Raw genomic sequence first — 18,997 nt, forward strand, 5'->3', positions numbered from 1 at the left:
AGAGTCTTCCCAGGTTCCTAAACACCTGAGCCCCCCTAAACATGGGGGCTGCCTAGATGCTACCGGACTGCTCCCTGCAGGCTGACAAACAGCACCTCAGGATGTTAAGGGCCCAGCCCCTGGTCAGCACCGCCCGCCCCCTGGGGCCAGGTTTCCAGAGGCCACTTCTATTTTCTTCTGTCATCTGCACTTCTGTCATGGTGCACACCTGCACCAAAACACTTGGCATAAATGCCCGCCCTGTGCCCTGCCACCCTTAGGAGAGAACCCTCAGCCCACCTCTCACCATCTGTCTGGGGTCAGCTTCCGAAATGCCCACTGTCTCCCTCAGCTCTGTTCCAGGCCCAGAGCCACCCCCCACCCCCGAACCACTCCTTCCCACACTGCCCTCACTGCAGGCTCAGAAGTGCTCGGGCCACGAAGTCTTCATCACCTGTGAGACAAACCAGCAAGTCCTTCAAGAAGGAAGCAGTAAATGCCAGATGCTGGCCGCCATGCCCATCGCTGGTGATTGCTGAGAGGCAGGGAGTAGGGGCTGCACTCATGCAGGCCTCAGGGCTCCGTGGTCCCTGGGGGCTGGCGGCCAACAGAAGCCTGCTGCCTACAGGAGCAGGACTGTGCTGTGAAGGCCCCCGAGGGCCGGAGCCATTATCCTCTCCTTCCAAGAGAAGAATCTTGGGAGGAGGTATAAATGCAGCGAAGATTTGACAGGCCTCTGAAGGGGGAAGTTCACAGCAAAGGCAAGGTAGCCCCAAACCTGGAGAAGCCGCATGCCTTCCCTTTGGCTTTAAACTTCCTGAGGTCTGTGGGGACTTCTGTGTTTCCTTAAAGAGAAGATTCTGAGACTGACCCTCTGACCTGGCCGAGTCCTGAGTCCTCACCGAGCCAGACAGCAGAGCCTACTTGGGGTTTGTGGGAAGGAGTCCCACAAAATGCTGGGTGTTCACAGAGCTGCCGCAGAAAGGAAGAAAGAGACTAAACCACTCTGCCTGCAAAGAGTTAAACAGCGTGTAAAGTGGACACAATCCCTAAAAGCAGCAGCTGAAGACCCAGGGAACCCTGCTGTTGTCATGGTGACACACAGTGACTGACGCAGAGGTTTCCAGACTCTCTCTGGACTGCAGGCTAGTAAGATGGAGAAGAGACAGAGACAGGGAGGGGCAGGGATGGTGCTGAGTGAGGGCATTTACACAAAAAGAAATCCTGCCACCTCATAGAATCATTTTATTTTCACAAGACATTGGAGAGCATAGTCTCAATAAAAACAATTAAAAAAATGTTTTGTTAAAGTAAGCTCTTCACCCAGCGTGGGATTTGAACTCACGACCCTGAGATCAAGAGTTGCATGCTCTACCAGCCGAGCCAGCCGGGCGCCCCTAAAAGCAATTTTTTGAATTGAATAATTGAGCTTTATGAAAAATTCCCTTGTCCTTCTTTTCTCGTTTCTCTGTGAAAATCAGCACAGGTAACAACAACCCTCACAGAGGACAGTGAAGCACTAGACACATTCCCAGACAAGTAAGATCACTCTAATATCCGCTGCAGGTATCAGAACTGAATAATGCACCAGGAACATATATGAGAACTGGGGGCATCTGGGGGGAAACGGCAGTGCTAACATTTTTCTGTGTCTATCCTGGATACCCCAAAATAAGCAACTACAAAATGATCAAAACTACAGATTTCACAGAAGTGGTCAGATACGAAATAAATATACCCCATCTCAGCAGAACCCGTCACACTTTCAATCAACATAAATTTACATCTCTCTAATTCCCCTTTAAGAAACCAAATAAAGGTTGTTAGCACTAACAGCCTCAGGCAAATAACTGAATCTACTGTAATTACCTTTTCCTAAGGAAAGAAACTGCTTGAAATATTTTAAATGGTATCTGCTCTCATAAACTCTCCTTGTGTGTGTGTGCTGGCAAACTTTGCCAGTTTTTTTCTTGAGAAAACAGGCAGTCAGCGTCCACCCGCCAACAGACAGTGGCCAATACCCAGCTTGCTCTAAGAGGAGAAGCGTCGGCTAGTTTTACCAGCTGGCATGGGACAGTTTGGAGCAGGCAGCCCGGCAATCACAAGACTGTTTGGGGAGAGAGCCCCTGACCAAGGGTAGAGGGCCCAGTGCTGGGTCTTGGCTCCCCTGTACCCAGCCGCGTTCCACTGATCCCTTCGGCCTCCTCAGCTCAGACCTAACCTGGAATCTGAGGTGACCAGATGTGCGTCACCCTGGGGTCCCTGATGGTACAGCTTGGTGGCCTGAGGCAAACAAAGAATGGATCTCAAGTCTGTTAAATCTTAAAAGCTGACGTGGATTTTGCATTCTACTTCCTTTTCTCTGACATACTGTTTTTTAGGTTTAAGAGTATTTTAAAACACTGACTGTTAATGAGAACAGTCTCCCTGGGAACAAGAACCAAATTTAAGCCACCCGCACCCCCACTGGGCCCTCCTGTGGGACTTCTAGAAGATGGGGAGGGGCCGCTCGCTGCCCCCACATAGCGCAAGCTCCAGAAGTCACTTCCTTTTAATCTTTTAGCTAACACGTTGTTCTGATGCTGAGCAACTCGAATGAAAGGAGGAGGCAGTGTGAAAAGGGCCCCATCAGGCTGCTTGTTGTAGGACCTAAACCATCAAAGCACAGGGGCTTCTGTAAGGCCCTGCTGCACCCCCTCCCCCACCCATGGAAGGTGCTAGAGGGCCATCCCAGGAATGCTCACAAGGGGCACCTTCTCCGAGCTCCAAGCTCCAGATGCCGGAATCAGCTTTCCTTCTCGCTTGTAGCTCAGTTTCAAACTCAGGGCTACTTAGATGACCCTCAAGTTCCTGTCTCTTTGTCCAGGTGACCACGGCAGGATTCCACCCCAAGACCTGCATTTCGCATGTTTGTCTGATTCAGTGGCGGATGCCTACCACACAGCAGGCTCTCCGTGCCTGCTTATCTAATAAGCGAACACACCCAGTGAGAGGCATCAGCATACACAGCATAAGACACTTCAGACTGGGCCCAAAATAACCACCTGAATGAACGAAATCACCCGCGTTGCCACTGTGACCACACCAGAACTGTGTTCTAAATGGGAGTCTGCCTGGGAGTCTACACATTGGCGGCCCCAGCTTCTGCAAAGCAATCCAGAGGCCGCCTGCCAGAGGGACAGAAAGGAGACCCCAGGTACAGCTCTGAGTCCTCCCGTATTTATTTCTGCTCACTTGATATGTACCTCTCCCTTGTCAACCTGGTACAACATGTTTATTTAAGAGATAATGTTGCTGTGGAGGAGTGCACAAGGCAATAAACAGCTTTTGCAGGCAATTAAATGCAGAAGTGAAATTGAGCTGCTGGTCAGCGGAACTAGCCATTCATCGTGAGTCTGTTCCAGTGTCACAAATGTTATTCCTGTTTCACAGCAGGACAGGAATCTGTGATTGGGCCACAAATCTCCAGAGGCTGGAGGCAGACCCTGAGGCGATTACAGCAGCTCTCAGCATGCAGGGCATGAACACGGAAGAGGGCTGAGATGCTGGGATGTTGACCTACTATGCTGCTCTATTTCTTTTAGTAGATTTTGCATTTAATAGGTGCTCAATAAATATCTGTGGCTTGCTTGATTTTATAGGGACACCTACCGGAAGCCTCACCTTTACAATAAAAAGTCAATGATTTCTTTCTGCAAGTAACTCAATGCCCTCCCTACTGATCTCTTAGAAGACTAGCTTTAAAAAATGATGCTGATCTGCACTTCTGTCAGTTCTTTCTAGGAGTCAAAAAGTCAGCTCTTTGTTGAGAAACATGTGCTGCTCCGTCAACACACACTGATCCACCGAGCAACAAGGGGAGGAGGATAACAAACAGAACGGTGGCTTGCTCTGGCGAGGAGTGAGGAAGGAAGTCAGCTCCTAGCAGCAAGTCAAGAAGGTAGACAGAGAGAGGGACGCCTGGGTGGCTCAGTTGGTTGGACGACTGCCTTCGGCTCAGGTCATGATCCCGGGGTCCCGGGATCGAGTCCCACATCGGGCTCCCAGCTCCATGGGGAGTCTGCTTTTCCTCTGACCTTCTCCTTGCTCATGCTGTCTCTCACTGTCTCTCTCTCAAATAAATAAATAAAATCTTTAAAAAAAAAAAAAAAAAGAAAAAGAAGGTAGACAGAGGAGATGCTGCCAGAGGTTTGGGCCCTTGAGGTGGAGCCAGGGTCTGACCAAGAGAAGACGCAGACAGAAGAGGCTAGCGCGGGGCTCTCCGGATGCACATGTGGGACACCTGCCACAAAGGAGATGAAGAACATGATGACAGCCTTGGGAGCACCCACATGCTGCCCTCCCCTGGGAAGCTTCCACCAGGAGGGCACAGGGCATGGCCCAAAGAACAGAGCCAGGGCACCTTCCCGAAACTGTGGGGCCAGAGCTCAGATGTCTGTTCCATACACGCCTGCCCTAACAACTTGGTTTAAGAAGTGAGTCGTCCAGGGCGCCTGGGTGGCTCAGTCATTAAGAGTCTATCTTCTGCTCAGGTCATGATCCAGGGTCCTGGGATCGAGTCTGCTCAGCGGGAAGCCTGCTTCTCCCTCCCCCACTCTCCCTGCTGCGTTCCCTCTCTCGCTCTCTCTCTCTCTCTGTCAAATAAGTAAATAAAATCTTTTAAAAAAACAAAAGGAGTGAGTGATCCAGTTCTTTTAAATAGCAAGAATGCGTACTACTTGTAAGAACAGCTTAAAGGTCTTCACTACTTAATTAACAGTTCTCTATAACTTACACATCTTAAACATAGGTTGCATCATTATAATCGTTGTCTACGCTTTCGGTTTTCTCTTTGCTAAGTGGAACACATTCTTTCTTCCCCAACCCTGATAAAAATTATTCCCAATACGTTCATACTTGGCCTCTACTCACATGTCAGTCTTTTAACAGCAACTAAAACGTGCCTTATGTATCCTGTATCTTGTTACCGAGGGGATCTGAGATAACTAAATAAAATACATATGAACAGAAGACTAAAAATGCGTAGATTTTTAAAAAATAATGCTTAATGAAAACAAGTCACTGTGGTTCACGCTGGCATGGCCCTTGGTGTGCCCAGAAGCTTCCCCACGCAGTAGTCTCCTCACTGCAAATGCACTACCTCTGTGTATCCAGGCAACAATGAAGGCAGGACTATGCCCACTTCACAGACAAAAACACAGAGATTCAAAGGCTGTTTTGTATTTTGCTCAAAGCTTCAAGAACAGTTGAATCACAAATTAGAAACGAATATAGATGTTCCAGCACGAGACCCCAGGTTCCTCTAATCCAACAGACCTAGCTGTCAGTCTGGCCTCTGCCATCACTGACTGTGGGTACGGAGTGAATCCCTTCTGCTCCAGACCTCTGTTTTCTCTGCAGCAGGATGGGCTGAACTGGAACCGAATAGGACCCACTGCAGCTCTGATCGTCACTGGCCTGATGGTCACCTGCCACTCTGCAAACTGACGGCTTGCATCTCTATAGGCTCTTGCATTTTAGAAGTTAGGAATTTATTTCCAAGAGAACTACTTTTTGCAGGTCTCACACCAAAGTTATAAGTCAAGCTTGTGCTGGTTATAAGGTTATCCAGTTATCTGGTTATAAGGTTAATCCAGACTCCTACGGTATCAGACTTAGAGGGAATGGAGAAGCCAAATGGTCAAGTCCCCTTGTCGCAATCATTAGGATCATTTTCTAGGTTACAGACATACTGCAGGTGCGCCTAAATATGCTTTACTGATAATCACAGTCAAAGGAAAGTTGTATGCAGATTCCAAAAACAACTTTCAGACAGCAGGGAACTCAGCATATTTTAAACACTAACTGCCAAGATGGCATATTTCAGGAAAGCTTCAGAGGTCCCATTCTCAGCCATCTGAAGTAAGCACACACCCACACCGCTCTAGAAGTTTCTGCCTAATTCCAACCTCCATGAGTGAAGAAAGAAAATCAGAAGAGCATTCCAAGAAGATCCCCAGTGAAAAGCAAAGCACTTAGGTAGAAATTCTAAACCCAAAAGAACTAAACAGGGTGGCCTTAATGTTCATATTAATTGATGGTCGTTCCTGTGGCCCTGAGATTTTGGCAGACCCAACGGTAACTAGTGCTGAGAAACACTGTGGAGCCAGAACTCCAGCTCTCCTGTCTGGTGGCTGTGTGACCTTGGCTAAGTCAGCCCTGAGTCTCAATGTCCTGCTCTCTAAAGAGGAGACAACATGATCTGCTTCCTGAGGCCATGAGGAGGACTCACTGGTCAGCAAACGCTGGCTGTCATCACTGGTGCTATTACTTACTAAGAGGAATGGGAATCAACTACAGCATCAGAAAAGGATCTGGTTCTGCAAAATGATTCGTTTTATGAGAACAGATTACCAATGGCGACTGGCTAGGAAAGAAAAAGGCTTAAGCCCAGCCTCCTGGGAAAATAAACTCCTATGTTACATGATGTCTTGGCATCTCTCCTGGGCAGCTAACCAGGGACACCTCTCTCCATAGGTGGCGGTGCAAGGGAAAGCATGAGCAGCCTCAAAGCTGGCTGGCCCCACAGGATGAAGCAAGTTTGGGCACGGTTCTTCCTTCCCGCCTTGCGAGCCAGGGTGCAGGGACGTGCCCTCGGGGTACTCTCTCCTTGCACATAGCACCTGAGATGACTCTCCAAGACCAGGCAAGGAAGATGGTTGACAGAGCCCGTCTCCTCTTGGCTGTCCCTGGGAGGGAGGGACTTGGCAAGAGTCCTCCAAGGAAATCCAAGACCTCTGCCACCCCCTTCCCGGCTTTTCCAGATGGAGTAAGAAGCAGCATTAGGGTGTCGAGCGCCATGCGCCAGTCGCCATCTGACGCCTGCTGAACGAATCTGATGAAGTAGATGTTGGACTTCACTCTAAAGCTGATCATGAACTCGCCGGCTTTCTCTCGCAACACACTTAAGATGTTTTTCGCTCATCTGTTTTCTCATAAGCAACAGGTTCACCTTCCTACTTTATCCTTAAAGCCTGGAAGTAGCCAGGAAACCAGGACACTTCAGTAGTAGTCCCTGCTTCCCGGGAATCTACAGGCTGCACTGTTTTTTTTTTTGTTTTGTTTTGTTTTGTTTTTTTGTTTGTTTTGTTTTGTTTTGTTTTTTTTCAGAATTATAAGATACTTCTTTCTCCTTCCAGAGAAGAGAGTCTCTGATAGAAATCAACCTAAAACCTGCCCCTAATAATAAAGTCCAGCCGGCATGTGGACAGACTTGCAGGGGTCCAGGCTGACTGATCCATAAATCACTGCACTTCCTCTATCTCGTATTACTCTGAGTTCGCACACCCACAGGCTGTAAGGTCTCTTCTTAAAAAGTATGATTCTAAAAAATAAAATGTGTGGAAAACATGAAAATGTGTAGCCCAGCAGATTACAGCAGACATACTGATGGGCTGAAGAAGTCTGATCCCGAAGTGTAATGAGAGAATCCACAAAGTGGGGAAGCGTGAATATTAAGAACTTCCCCACACCTAAGAAATGCAAAATAGAATAGAATTGCTCAGAGGAAAAGTTCAACTCACATTTTTTAAGGTGCACATAAGAAGGTCAAAGATTTGCCCTAAACTCCCAAATATGTCTGTCCATTGTGCTGGAAGCCCCACTGACAAAGCCTGAACGTGGTAAACATACCCAAAATACGTTCTCCCACAATCATAACACCGAGGTCGGAGGGGGCTTGGCAGGGGTGAGTGTCAGCACTTGTGTGTCCACACTCCTGCAGCATGGGGACCCAGCCTGGGAATGCTTTCCCTGCCTCCACCTGCCTCACACATACTCCAGGATTGAAATGGTTAAAGCTGAAGGAGCATGACAGCTTCTGGTACAACACTCCTTTCCTGACAATGCAAAACGCTTTCTTTTATCTGAGATGTTAATTTAAAAGTTCTTGGTTAGGGGCACCTGGGTGGCTCAGTCGTTAAGCATCTGCCTTTGGCTCAGGTAATGATCCCAGGGTCCTGGGATCAAGCCCCTCATTGGGCTCCCTGATCAGCGGGAAGCCTCCTTCTCACTCTCCCACTCCCCCTGCTTGTGTTCCCTCTCTAGTTATCTCTCTGTATCAATTAAATAAATAAAATCTTTAAAAAAAAATAAAAGTTCTTGGTTGTACACGGAGTATGACTGATGATCTTCATTTCCAGCTTTAAAAAAAAAAACAAACAAAACAAAAAACCAACAATTTGGCCCAGAATGACAATGACCCAATTCGTTTTCTTACCGTGCTTCCACAGAAACATACAGATGATAAAACTTCTCCCTCCCGAGGTGCTAATTCATCACTAATGTTACTGCCAGCCAGAAGGCTGCACCCACCATGTTCTAAGCTGCTCAAAGAAAGTAGGGATGAGCCTGGAGGGGGAGAGACCTCACAGTGAACCCCTTGTGAATCTGACTCTACCCAACAGGGTCTTTATGTAAAATGATAGTTAAAAATGAGAAAAGTAAAATTTCAAACACAAATGTATACAAGCATACTCCCTTACAATCCCTGCAGCCAACCTCTGGGGTCACATGACATCATGGGAGAGTGAACCCCTTTCCACAGCATTGGCATAACGTGTACACACATGTGTGAGCTGGTCATGGGTACGTCTGTGTGTGCTCTCGACACATCCAGTTGCTCTGGGTAATGTCTTACCTGCCACTGGTTTCCTGTCTGCCCAGGCACATAAGGTGCTGGGAGACTCCGAAGGCTGTTCTTCACGGGGGACCCGCCAAGGGGGCTTCCCACGTCCCCAGAAGAGGAATCCGCAGCCAAGGCCATGGAGTACTGCGGGTAGTTGTACAGATTGTTGTAGTAAGGGAACAGAGATGGCTGGTAGAAGCTGCTGTAGTAGGTGGAGTCAGACACCAGGTCAGGTGTGTTCTCCACGTGCCCTCTGCTGGTGACAGCAGGAATATCCTGGATGACCATGCGTCCCTCTAGAAAGACAGACAAAAAGACCATAAGGTATTAAATGCGGGAGCGGGGGTAGGGGGGTGGTCCACAAAACTTTAACTCGAAACCCTGGTGACCTATGGCCTTCCTCATCTCCAAAGGGGTAGGGGAAGGGTCTGGAACACGCTGCTTCCTCCTAGGGCTGAAATACAGGATAAGTGTCTAAGGCTGGCGGAACGAGTAACACAGCTGGGCAACCCTTGCTGGTCAGTTTTTATTGAGAATACCAAAAACATTTTACTAATGTAAAGCTTGACCAGATTTAACTTCTCCCCAGAGAATCCTATTCTAACCTCAAGAAATTAGAGATCAACTCTAGTTAACTTGGCTGTCTGTATCATTTCTACAACAAAATTAATTGTACTTCACTTTAAATAAATAGAAAAATCCCACTGCCCTAACTATGGTAGTCACACTGATATATCAAAGAGCCAAAGTGAAAGGCTAAGAGTTGAAGCAAACATTGTTTCCTTTACTTCCTTCCACAGCTGATACTGTATCCTTCAGGAGTCTGGACAATAGTATACACTGGGGGAGACAAACTTCTGTAAAAGGTCAGTTCCTAACTATTTCAGGCTTTGTGAGCCATTCAGCTGCAGAATGTCCGGTTGCTGAGTGGCTGTGTTGCAATAAAACTTTATTCACAAGCACAGACATTGGGCCGAAGCAGCCTAAAGGCTACAGGTTCTCAACCCTGGGTCTAGATATTAAATTGTGTCGATGGCAATCAACAAGCAGACTTCTAAGACATCTCTCCAAAGGACACCCATTAAACAATGTTCAAAGAGTGGGTCCACGTGCCTGAAATGGCCGCAAGGTGTCAGGATGCCCCTCCCCAGGGAGTCTGCAGTCAGGGTGAAACATGTGATGGGATTACAAACAACAGCAAGAATGATCACACAGGAAGACCCAGAAACTTTTATGGAAACCCAAAGACTGGGAAGATGACCTGCAGCCTAGAAAAGATTACAGAGATCTTGGGGAAAAAACTGTACCCCAGCTGCCCTCTAATGGAGGAGCAGAAAGAGGTGTAAACAAGGACAAAAGACTGGGAGCAGGAAAGGGGGAGGGCTTGGGAGTGCTGGACAGGGCGGTGGGGTTGAAGAACCGGGTGCAGGGAATGGGAAAAAGTGGAGCTGGAGCGAGGGGTGGGGAAGCCTCTTCAGACCCTGCAGGTGCGGCAGGACCTCAGATGATTTCCAAGCCAGGAGCACATGGTCCGATCTGTGCTGCAGAGTGATTTACCTGATGGCAGTCTTAGGACAAGCAAAGGAAAGAGAAGCCTGAAGTCTGCAAAGAGAAGTGAGGGACCTATGCCATGCGTGGGGAGACAACTCGGCAGACCTGGAGGAGTGGTCTGGGGAGAGGGAGGGGGCAGGTTCTGCTGAATAGAGGAGACGCTGGAGGCACATGCAGGCTACTACCGGGGAGGGGGAGAAAGTGCACTCCTGGCAGAGAGGAGGCTGACAGCAGGGATCCGGGCACCCAGGAGGTGCTGGCTGCCTCTGGGGAGAGGAGGAGGGAGTTGTTAAAAAACAGTGTGTTCGGGGAGAAAAGAAGGGATCCGGGGGTAGAACTGGGAGAATGGAGGAAAGAACACAACGTCACACAGGCCAAAGTTGATGGGGATCCTGGAGGGGCCAGGATGGCTTGTCAACTGCAGCTAAGACATCAAGCAAATCCGTTCTGGAAAAGACCAACTGAGGACTAGTTAAGTCTTCAGGGCCTTGTGGGTTTTGCACAGTGGAAGGAGTAGGAGCTTCCAAGAGATGGAGGAACAAGTAAACAATGAGACAGACAGACCACATGAGCACGGACAGAGCCTTCTCTTCACCAGAGTGCTGGTCCAGCAAGCAGGCAGCACGCCTCCGGGTTCACCCGCGCATCCCCGTATCTAGCAGTGCAGGTCATGCAGCGGTCAGTATTTGCAGAAGGGAGTAAGGCGTAATGGTTTTCCAAGTAGCCAGGCATCAAAATAAATGTGAGGAAGACAGAGAAGCTCCTAATAAGATGTTATCTCATTTTTAAACCACAGAAAAGGGTTGAGCATAGATAAGCAGGGAGAAGCCAGTGGATAGAAATTCCCCAGAGTCAACACATGGCCCAGAGCAGATGCTCAGATGTCCACTGGCTAAATGTGGAAGGGGAAGAAGAAAATATAAAAAAGGTACAAGTTCTGTTTTACAACCTCATTTTAAAGTCAGTGCTAACGTCTCTTTTCTCTCAAAGAACATCAAATCCATCCCCTTAAGCTCCTGCCAATGTTCTGTCAAGCCAATTTTTATTATAATTCTTCCCTTTCTTCTCTCCTCTTCCCAGATGGTGAGATGAGAAATTCCAATTTTGTTATTCTATACCGCATTGAGAGAAGACCCATGCCTATTCTCTCCTCCTGAACTCCCCTACTTTTTCTTATTTTAAACACCAAACTCATACCATAACAGGTGGGTTTCAGTAGCTAATTCAAGTGTTTAATGTTGTGTCTTCATTGTTTTCCTGATTAAATTAGCAATTTAAGTTTTGCAAAAATGACAAATTGTATGGATATTTAAATCAGAGAAGAAATGAATGACATATACTTTTTAAAATTTTTTACTTAAATTCGATTTAGTTAACATATAGCATATCATTAGTTTCAGGGGTAGAATTTAGTGATTTATCAGTTGGGTATAACATCCAGTGCCCATTACATCACATGCCCTCCTTAAAGCCCATCACCTAGTCACCCCAGCCTCTTCACCCACCTCCCCTCCAGCAATCCTCAGTTTGTCTCCTAGAGTTAAGAGTCTCATATGGTTAGTCTCCCTCTCTATTTTTATCTTATTTTTCCTTCCTTTCCCCAATGTTCATCTGTTTCGTTTCTTAAATTCCACATGGTGAAATCATATATTTGTCTTCCTCTGACTGACTTATTTTGCTTAGCATAATACCCTCTAGTTCCATCCATGTCATTGCAAATGGCAAGATTTCATTCTTTTTGATGGCTGCATACTAGTCCATTGTATGTATATATGTATGTATGTATGTATGTATGTACGTACATATGTACGTACATATGTGTGTGTATATGTGTATATATACCACATTTTCTTTATCTGTTAATGGACATCTGGGCTCTTTCCACGGTTTGGCTATTATGGACATTGCTCTATAAACACTGGGGTGCACATGACACTTTGAGTCACTATGTTTGTATCCTCTGGGATACAAGAATAAATACCTAGTAGTGCAGTGACTGGGACATAAGAAAGTTTTATTTTTAACTTTCTGAGGAACTTCCATACTCTTTTCCAGAGTGGCTGCCTCCGTTTGCATTCCCACCAACAGTGTAGGAGAGTCCCCTTTCTCTGCATCTGTTAGTTTCCTGAGTTGTTCATTTTAGCCATTCTGACTGGTGGGAGGTATTATCTTGTTGCAGTTTTGATTTGTATTTCCCCAATACCAAGCGATGCTGAGCGTTTTTTTCATGTGTCTGTTGGCCATTTGTATGTCTTCTTTGGAGAAATGTCTGTTCATGTCTTCTGCCCATTTCCTGACAAGGTTTTTTTGTTTTTTTGGGTGTTGAGTTTGATAAGTTCTTTATAGGTTTTAGATTCTAAGCCCTTTATCTGATATATCATGAATGACATAGTCTTAACCACTCAGTCACAAGCAGTGATGGGACATCCATACACAGTCTCAGACATTTAGGAAGGCATTTTAGATGTTCATCTGTGTCCCCGCAGTGAGAAACCTGGATACCCCTTATGACCTGCCCTTCAAAAGCAAGGGTCTCAATACAGAAAACAAAGTACTTTAGTGGGCAAAGAGTTAAATAGAACCCCAAGAACACTAGCATTCTACGGACATGGGTTCATGAATTTCTGCATCACAACTCAGTCAGGATCTTTTAGCAGGTCTCAGCTCTACCCAGCAACAAAATGATGCTGGTAATAATTCTCAAGGCAACAAGAAGATAGACTGAACAAACTACAAAGGGAACCTCAAATGACATGCTATGTCAGGTCAGAGCAAGGATTTGCTTTGCTATAGCAGACTGTCATTAGCTAGTGATGCCATCACTTTCCCACCCACCCATATTTTATTTCTTCTTTCAGATTATAGAATAAATTAAGATACATGTTGGAAAAGCTTCATTTCATACCAGTATTCAAATAATAAAAATCATTTGAGCTCCTTAAGAAAAGATGCCTTAATATTTTCCAATCCTAAAATGTTTAATTACTCTTAAGTGACATTTCAGGGATGCCTCGTGTCTCAGTTGGTTAAGCATCCACTCTTGATGTGGCTCTGGTCATGATCTCAGAGTTGTGAGAGGCTGGGCATGAAGCCTGCTTAGGTTTCTCTCTGTCCCCCTCCCTCTGCTCCTCATCCACCACTCTCTCTCCTCCTCTCTTAAAGAAAAAAACAAAAAGTGACACTTTAAAAAGCTCTAGGGGGATGCGGACTGGGAGCCCCAGTGCCACCGCCCATCAGCTGAGAACCGTAGCGGGGGGCTCTGGGGCCCGTGGGTGCCCACGGCCAGAGGAGGAGAAGGATGAAGCCGAGGAGGTTGGGGTGACTGCTTAGAAAACTGTCCAGCCCGCCAACATCTGATGAAATTAGTGAATAAGCGAATCAGCTATGTCTTACACTCCGGGAGTTGGTGGTGACCCTGCTCTACTGGCCCAGCGTATCTCTTCTAACATCCAGAAGATCACACAATGTTCTGCGGAAATACAGAGGAGTCTGAATCAACTTGGAACACCTCAAGATTCACCTGAACTGAGGCAACAGCTGCAACAGAAGCAGCAGTATACTAACCAACTTGCCAAGGAAACGGATAAGTACATTAAAGAGTTTGGCTCTCTGCCCACCACCCCCAGTGAACAGCATCAAAGGAAGATACAGAAGGATCGCTTAGTGGCTGAATTCACAACATCACTGACAAATTTTCAGAAGGTCCAGAGGTAAGCTGCAGAGAAAGAGAAAGAGTTTGTTGCTCGAGTAAGAGCCAGCTCCAGAGTGTCCGGTGGTTTTCCTGAGGATAGCTCCAAGGAAAGGAATCTTGTATCCTGGGAAAGCCAAGCTCAACCTCAGGTGCAGGTGCAGGATGAAGAAATCACAGAGGACGACCTCCGCCTTATTCAGGAGAGAGAATCTTCTATTAGGCAACTTGAAGCTGACATTATGGATATTAATGAAATATTTAAAGATTTGGGGATGATGATCCATGAACAAGGAGATGTGATAGACAGCATAGAAGCCAACGAGGAGAATGCGGACGTGCACGTTCAGCAGGCAAACCAGCAGCTGTCAAGGGCGGCAGAATATCAGCGCAAATCCAGAAAAACCCTGTGCATCATCATTTTCATCATTGTCATCGGAGTTGTAATTCTCGGTCTCATCATATGGAAAGTCAAAGGCTAAATTATAAAGGAGCGTGCTATTGCACTACATTCTCTAAATTATCTAGGAAGATTCCTGTAATCATGGGGCTTTTGTATTATTATTTTTAATTTACTCCATAAAGGATGGCTCCCAGACTTCATTATTTTCATTTGGGAGGAAATTTTCCTTTGGATTCAATCTGGTATTTTCTAACACTGAAAGTTTTTCTCAGTATGACTGCTGGCATTACTTCCACACTTTTCAATCTAATAACTGTGAGGTTTTGTCCACATTGTAGATGCCTTTCACTTATAATTTATTTACCTGTTGACTTAGTTATTGGAATCAGTAAATGTAAAGGTGTGCATGTGTTTCATGGGTGTCTGTCTCTCACAGAGTGATGTATACCCAGATTTGGGTTCCTTCAATTAAAAATCTCAAATTTAATTTCGATTTGGGCCAGCAGAGGAAATATTCTCAATAATTAAAAAAAAATTATCATACCTGTTTGTGGTGTTTAGTTTGTTTGTTTGTTTTCCCTGGTTCATAGCAGCACAAATTACCTATTTAACTTTTCTTGTTGGTTTTCTCTTAAGACCCTTGTTTACTCTAAATGAAATCAGTGAATAATTTCCTAGAGTATCTCATACTCCCGATGTGTATATATTAAGCATTTGCTGTAGTTTGCCTAGTAAAATACGAAGGATAGATTGTTTTTACATAGGCCCTGTGTAAGTCTGATGTTTGCTGGGGAATGTGTAGTCACTATAAATGTTTAATTTGAAGGAAGAGTATGAAAAATCCATACCTATTGCATTAGGAATCTGAAGATTCCACCTTGTTATTCTGTTGTGTACTTCCACAGCTATTACTGTGGAAAATTAATTACCTTAAGTCCCTTAGAGTAATGGCTACATGTGTATCCTTGGATCAGAATTACTTTGGGGAAGGAACTTTCCCAGAATTATTGTTTTTGAGCACTAACACTTAAAATTTAATGTTTACCTTGCATACCATTTTGTACCTTCCTTCATTAGAAAACAACTTGGATCTTTGCCAATTAACTCACTTGCTTTTTTAAATCAATGTTGTTTTAATGCACTAATCTGAATACTGTAAAGAGGATTATCTTAGTTTACAGTTTGTATTTTATAACATTCTTACATAGCAGTTTGATAGTGAAGTCAGTGTTTTACATGGCAAAGCTATGAGACTTCAAATGGGAACAAATAAAATACTACATGAGTAAATTGTATCTTTGCAACCAAAATAAAGATGATTTTAAAAGTGAAAAAAAAAAAAAAAAAAAAAAAAAAAGCTCTAAGGACACATGGAACTACCAAACACTGTATCTTATAAATCACACATTTCATTTTCAAGTTCACATCAAAACTCTTGGTCAATGTTAAAAACAGCTTTAGGAATCCCAGTCTTTATGCGCATGCTACTAGTTCATGGAAATTTCCCAAGGTTGAAATAAACATCCATCATACAGCAGGTGTCTGATCCAGCGGCGCTCAGAGTGTGGTCCTTGCACTGGCAGCATCTGCACCACCTGTACACTTGCAGAAATGCACACTCTCGGACCCCACCACAGACCCACTGAATCGGAAACTCTGAAGGTTGGACCCAGCAATCTTGAGCTTTAACAAAGTCCTCAGGAGGCTCCGACGCACTCAAAGATCAAGAATCACTGGTCTATTTTAAAGATTCAAAGCAACTGCTCCACAGGTTATCCCTAAAGATGTGACCCCTGACTGCATTATTGTGACACTCCTCACTGGCTACCAAAGAGGAAGCAAATCAACGCGACTCCCACCGAAATCTCTGCAGAGCCCCAATCGCAGGCGGTGTGTGTGCTGCTGCCAAAAGGCTCCGATCCTCTCAGCCTCCACCCAGCCTTTCTTCGTGTCTTCTAACCTCAAAAGCTTAACTCCATCTGAGCATCTATCCCCTTTGGAAAACTTTAATATTCTACATAGGGCTTCTGGAAAAATCAAGAGGAGCAGTTAATATAGAAGTCATTTATTCTTGACCTTAAATTATATTTTTGTATTTATATTTGATTCATTCATTTGTTATCTTAGAACTATGTTCAAAGATTTGCTTTGGTCTTAAAAGGCACAAAGAAATATTCAAAATGTTACATTTCTTCTTAAGAGTGTGCCATCTAGGGGTGCCTGGGTGGTTCAGTCAGTTAAGCATCTGCCTTCGGCTGAGGTCATGATCTCAGGGTCCTGGGATCCAGCCCCATGTTGGACTCCCTGCTCAGCAGGGAGTCTCCCTCCCCCTCCGCCCTCCCCATCCCCCACTCGTGCTCTCTTTTACCTTCTCTCTCTCAAATAAATAAAATCTTAAAAAAAAAAAAAAAAGAATGTGCCATCTACTTGGGAAAATAAGCACAGATTGAGAAATCTACAAAGCATTCAACTCATTGCCACAATGACAGTATAGGCAGATGTCACCATCAGCGAAAGTAGTGGAGATGGGAGCCAGGATGGGGATTTAGACAAGATGGCATGGGGACACACTTGAAGGAGAATGACAGCAACAGGGTCATGAAGGAGGAGAAGCACAGGAGTGTTGCAGAGACAGTGCCCAGATGAGCCTGGCAGGAGTCCAGCGTTGATGTCAAGGGCCCACAGGTGATGAGAATGGGAAGTTGCGTTGGCTCAAACCATGGAAAGCCTCAAACGTGGAGGCCAGCCAAGGACTTCTGGTTTCTTCTCAAGCTATAGCGAGTCAATGAAGGTTCTCAGAGTGAGGGAGTAACATAAAAACATTTTAGGGGGGCACCTGGGTGGCTCAGTTGTTAAGCATCTGCCTTCAGCTCAGGTCATGATCCCAGGGTCCTGGGATGGAGCCCCACATCGGGCTCCCTGCTCAGCGGGAGGCCTGCTTCTCCCTCTCCCACTCCCCCTGCTTATGTTCACTCTCTTACTGTGTTTCTCTCTATCAAATAAATAAAATCTTAAAAAAAAAGTTTTAGGAAAGGTGATCCAAGCACAAACAACAGATCTATGAGAATAAGGAGACAGGAGAATGGACTACACTAGAATCGTTTCTTCTGAATAGATGGTCTAGAAGTGAGGCTATGCTAGACTTTTTAAACAGTCGGGGCCTGGAGGGTTAATTATGAGCTTGTACAGGGAGGCTGCAGTAATACCCAGAAATCCCTGGCTCGTCCGTGCTGTGGGCACTCCCATCAAACAACCAAGTTACACTGCTGACGCCTGGCACCCAGGGAAGCCACCCAGCTCCCCAGTCAGACCCTTGCTCTGCTGCCAAGTGATCACGTGACACTCCAGCCTGTGAAGAGCAGAGCTCTCACCTGGACTGGGGAAGAGTAAGAACAGAAGCAGAACATGCCACCTCTCCAACCTCCGCTCCAGCCTAATTCCCAAAAGAGTAACTAGAGACCTTGTCTGGAACGTTGGGACGTCGTCGTCAAAGCTGGTCGGTTGGGCCACGTGTCACTACTGATTGGCAATAAACCCAGAGGCAGAATTATTACTCCTAAATCACAAAACTCATATAAACTAACCATGCACGATTTGAAATGTATATGTATGTATATATTCAAAAAGTGGTTCCCCACGTATGAACTCTTAATAAGCTATTCCTAACACTTTTCTGAGCCATAGAGGGGGAAAAAAGGAAACACTGGCAGCTGGCTCCACAGACTTGATCTAAACGCTGTGAATTCCTCCTGCCCAGCCCCATACCTGACACACACTGTGATGGGGGCATTTTAACTGCATGGCCAGGATGATGAAGCACAAAGACAGGGGAAACATCTTACTGAATTTGCTGAAAATTCTTAAGCTGGATCTCACTTTATTTTTCTAGAGTACACACGGCCAAGATGACTTAAAATGGTATTAGTAATAACAGAAAACACAGCAGCTTGTGCTTTCCCAAGACAATGTGGTAGCTTTTTTAACCAGCAGTCTCTTGTAAAAATTATCAACCTCCAGGTCCTCTGCCAAGATATCAATGGAAGAATGAAGCTGGACCTTTTCAGTGCTGGTATTTATTACTGGTACAGTACTAATTTGTGCTAGAAGGAAAACAGGTCAGCAGGACTGGATGCAACAACTAAGAAAGCAAGAAGGAGCTAGAGGAGCATGTACCTGGAAAAATGACCAATGGCATCCGTCTGACAGAGACGTGTGCGGAAATATTGCCTGCAGACTGGATCCCTTTTTATTGCCATGCTTGTGTTCGTAGCTCAGTACATTTACCTTCCACCCAGCCAGTTCTTTGATAAGGCTTCCCAATGCCTCTGCTACTTTTTTTTTTTTTTGCACTAACATATGCAGCTTGAAATATGATTCACTCCTTCATGAGAGATCGATACCCACACTTGATAAATACCCGTATTGATCTTGCAGTGTTATATGCTGGTCTCCGGGCCCATGGCATATTAATAGTAGTTAACCAGTAATTCATTTTAAGGTATATGAAGGCTTTTTTTTCTACTCTTCTCTAGTGTCAAGATTCTCAGAGTTGTTGCACTTTGAGTCCTTTACATTCAAACCAAGAGTCAGACTCCCTTTTTAATGACAAAACCAAACCCCAGTTTCCAATATGAAAGATCGTACAGAAAACCAGAATTAACCGTTTACAAATAATAAGACTATTTATGATTCACAGTCATCTCAGTTAATT

The 18,997-nt window shown here is 45.4% G+C and overlaps 2 protein-coding genes across 3 annotated transcripts in view; one reads left to right on the forward strand and one right to left on the reverse strand.

The window, feature by feature from the left end:
- The window catches only part of DMRT1 (doublesex and mab-3 related transcription factor 1), a 109,793-nt gene that overhangs the window by 56,499 nt on the left and 34,297 nt on the right, over positions 1–18,997 (reverse strand). For both annotated transcript variants that reach the window (XM_047698938.1, XM_047698939.1), the window contains exon 3: positions 8,657–8,940. In XM_047698938.1, coding sequence (XP_047554894.1) covers positions 8,657–8,940 — 284 coding nt within the window. The remainder of the gene's footprint in view (positions 1–8,656; positions 8,941–18,997) is intronic.
- LOC125083044 (syntaxin-7-like) lies at positions 13,441–14,829 on the forward strand. Its single transcript, XM_047698940.1, is given in 1 exon segment — positions 13,441–14,829. A coding segment is annotated over 1 exon segment (786 nt). The 5' UTR covers positions 13,441–13,579; the 3' UTR covers positions 14,366–14,829.

This window comes from Lutra lutra, chromosome 13 (assembly GCF_902655055.1).
Source record: "Lutra lutra chromosome 13, mLutLut1.2, whole genome shotgun sequence".
Classification (NCBI taxonomy): Eukaryota; Metazoa; Chordata; class Mammalia; order Carnivora; family Mustelidae; genus Lutra; species Lutra lutra.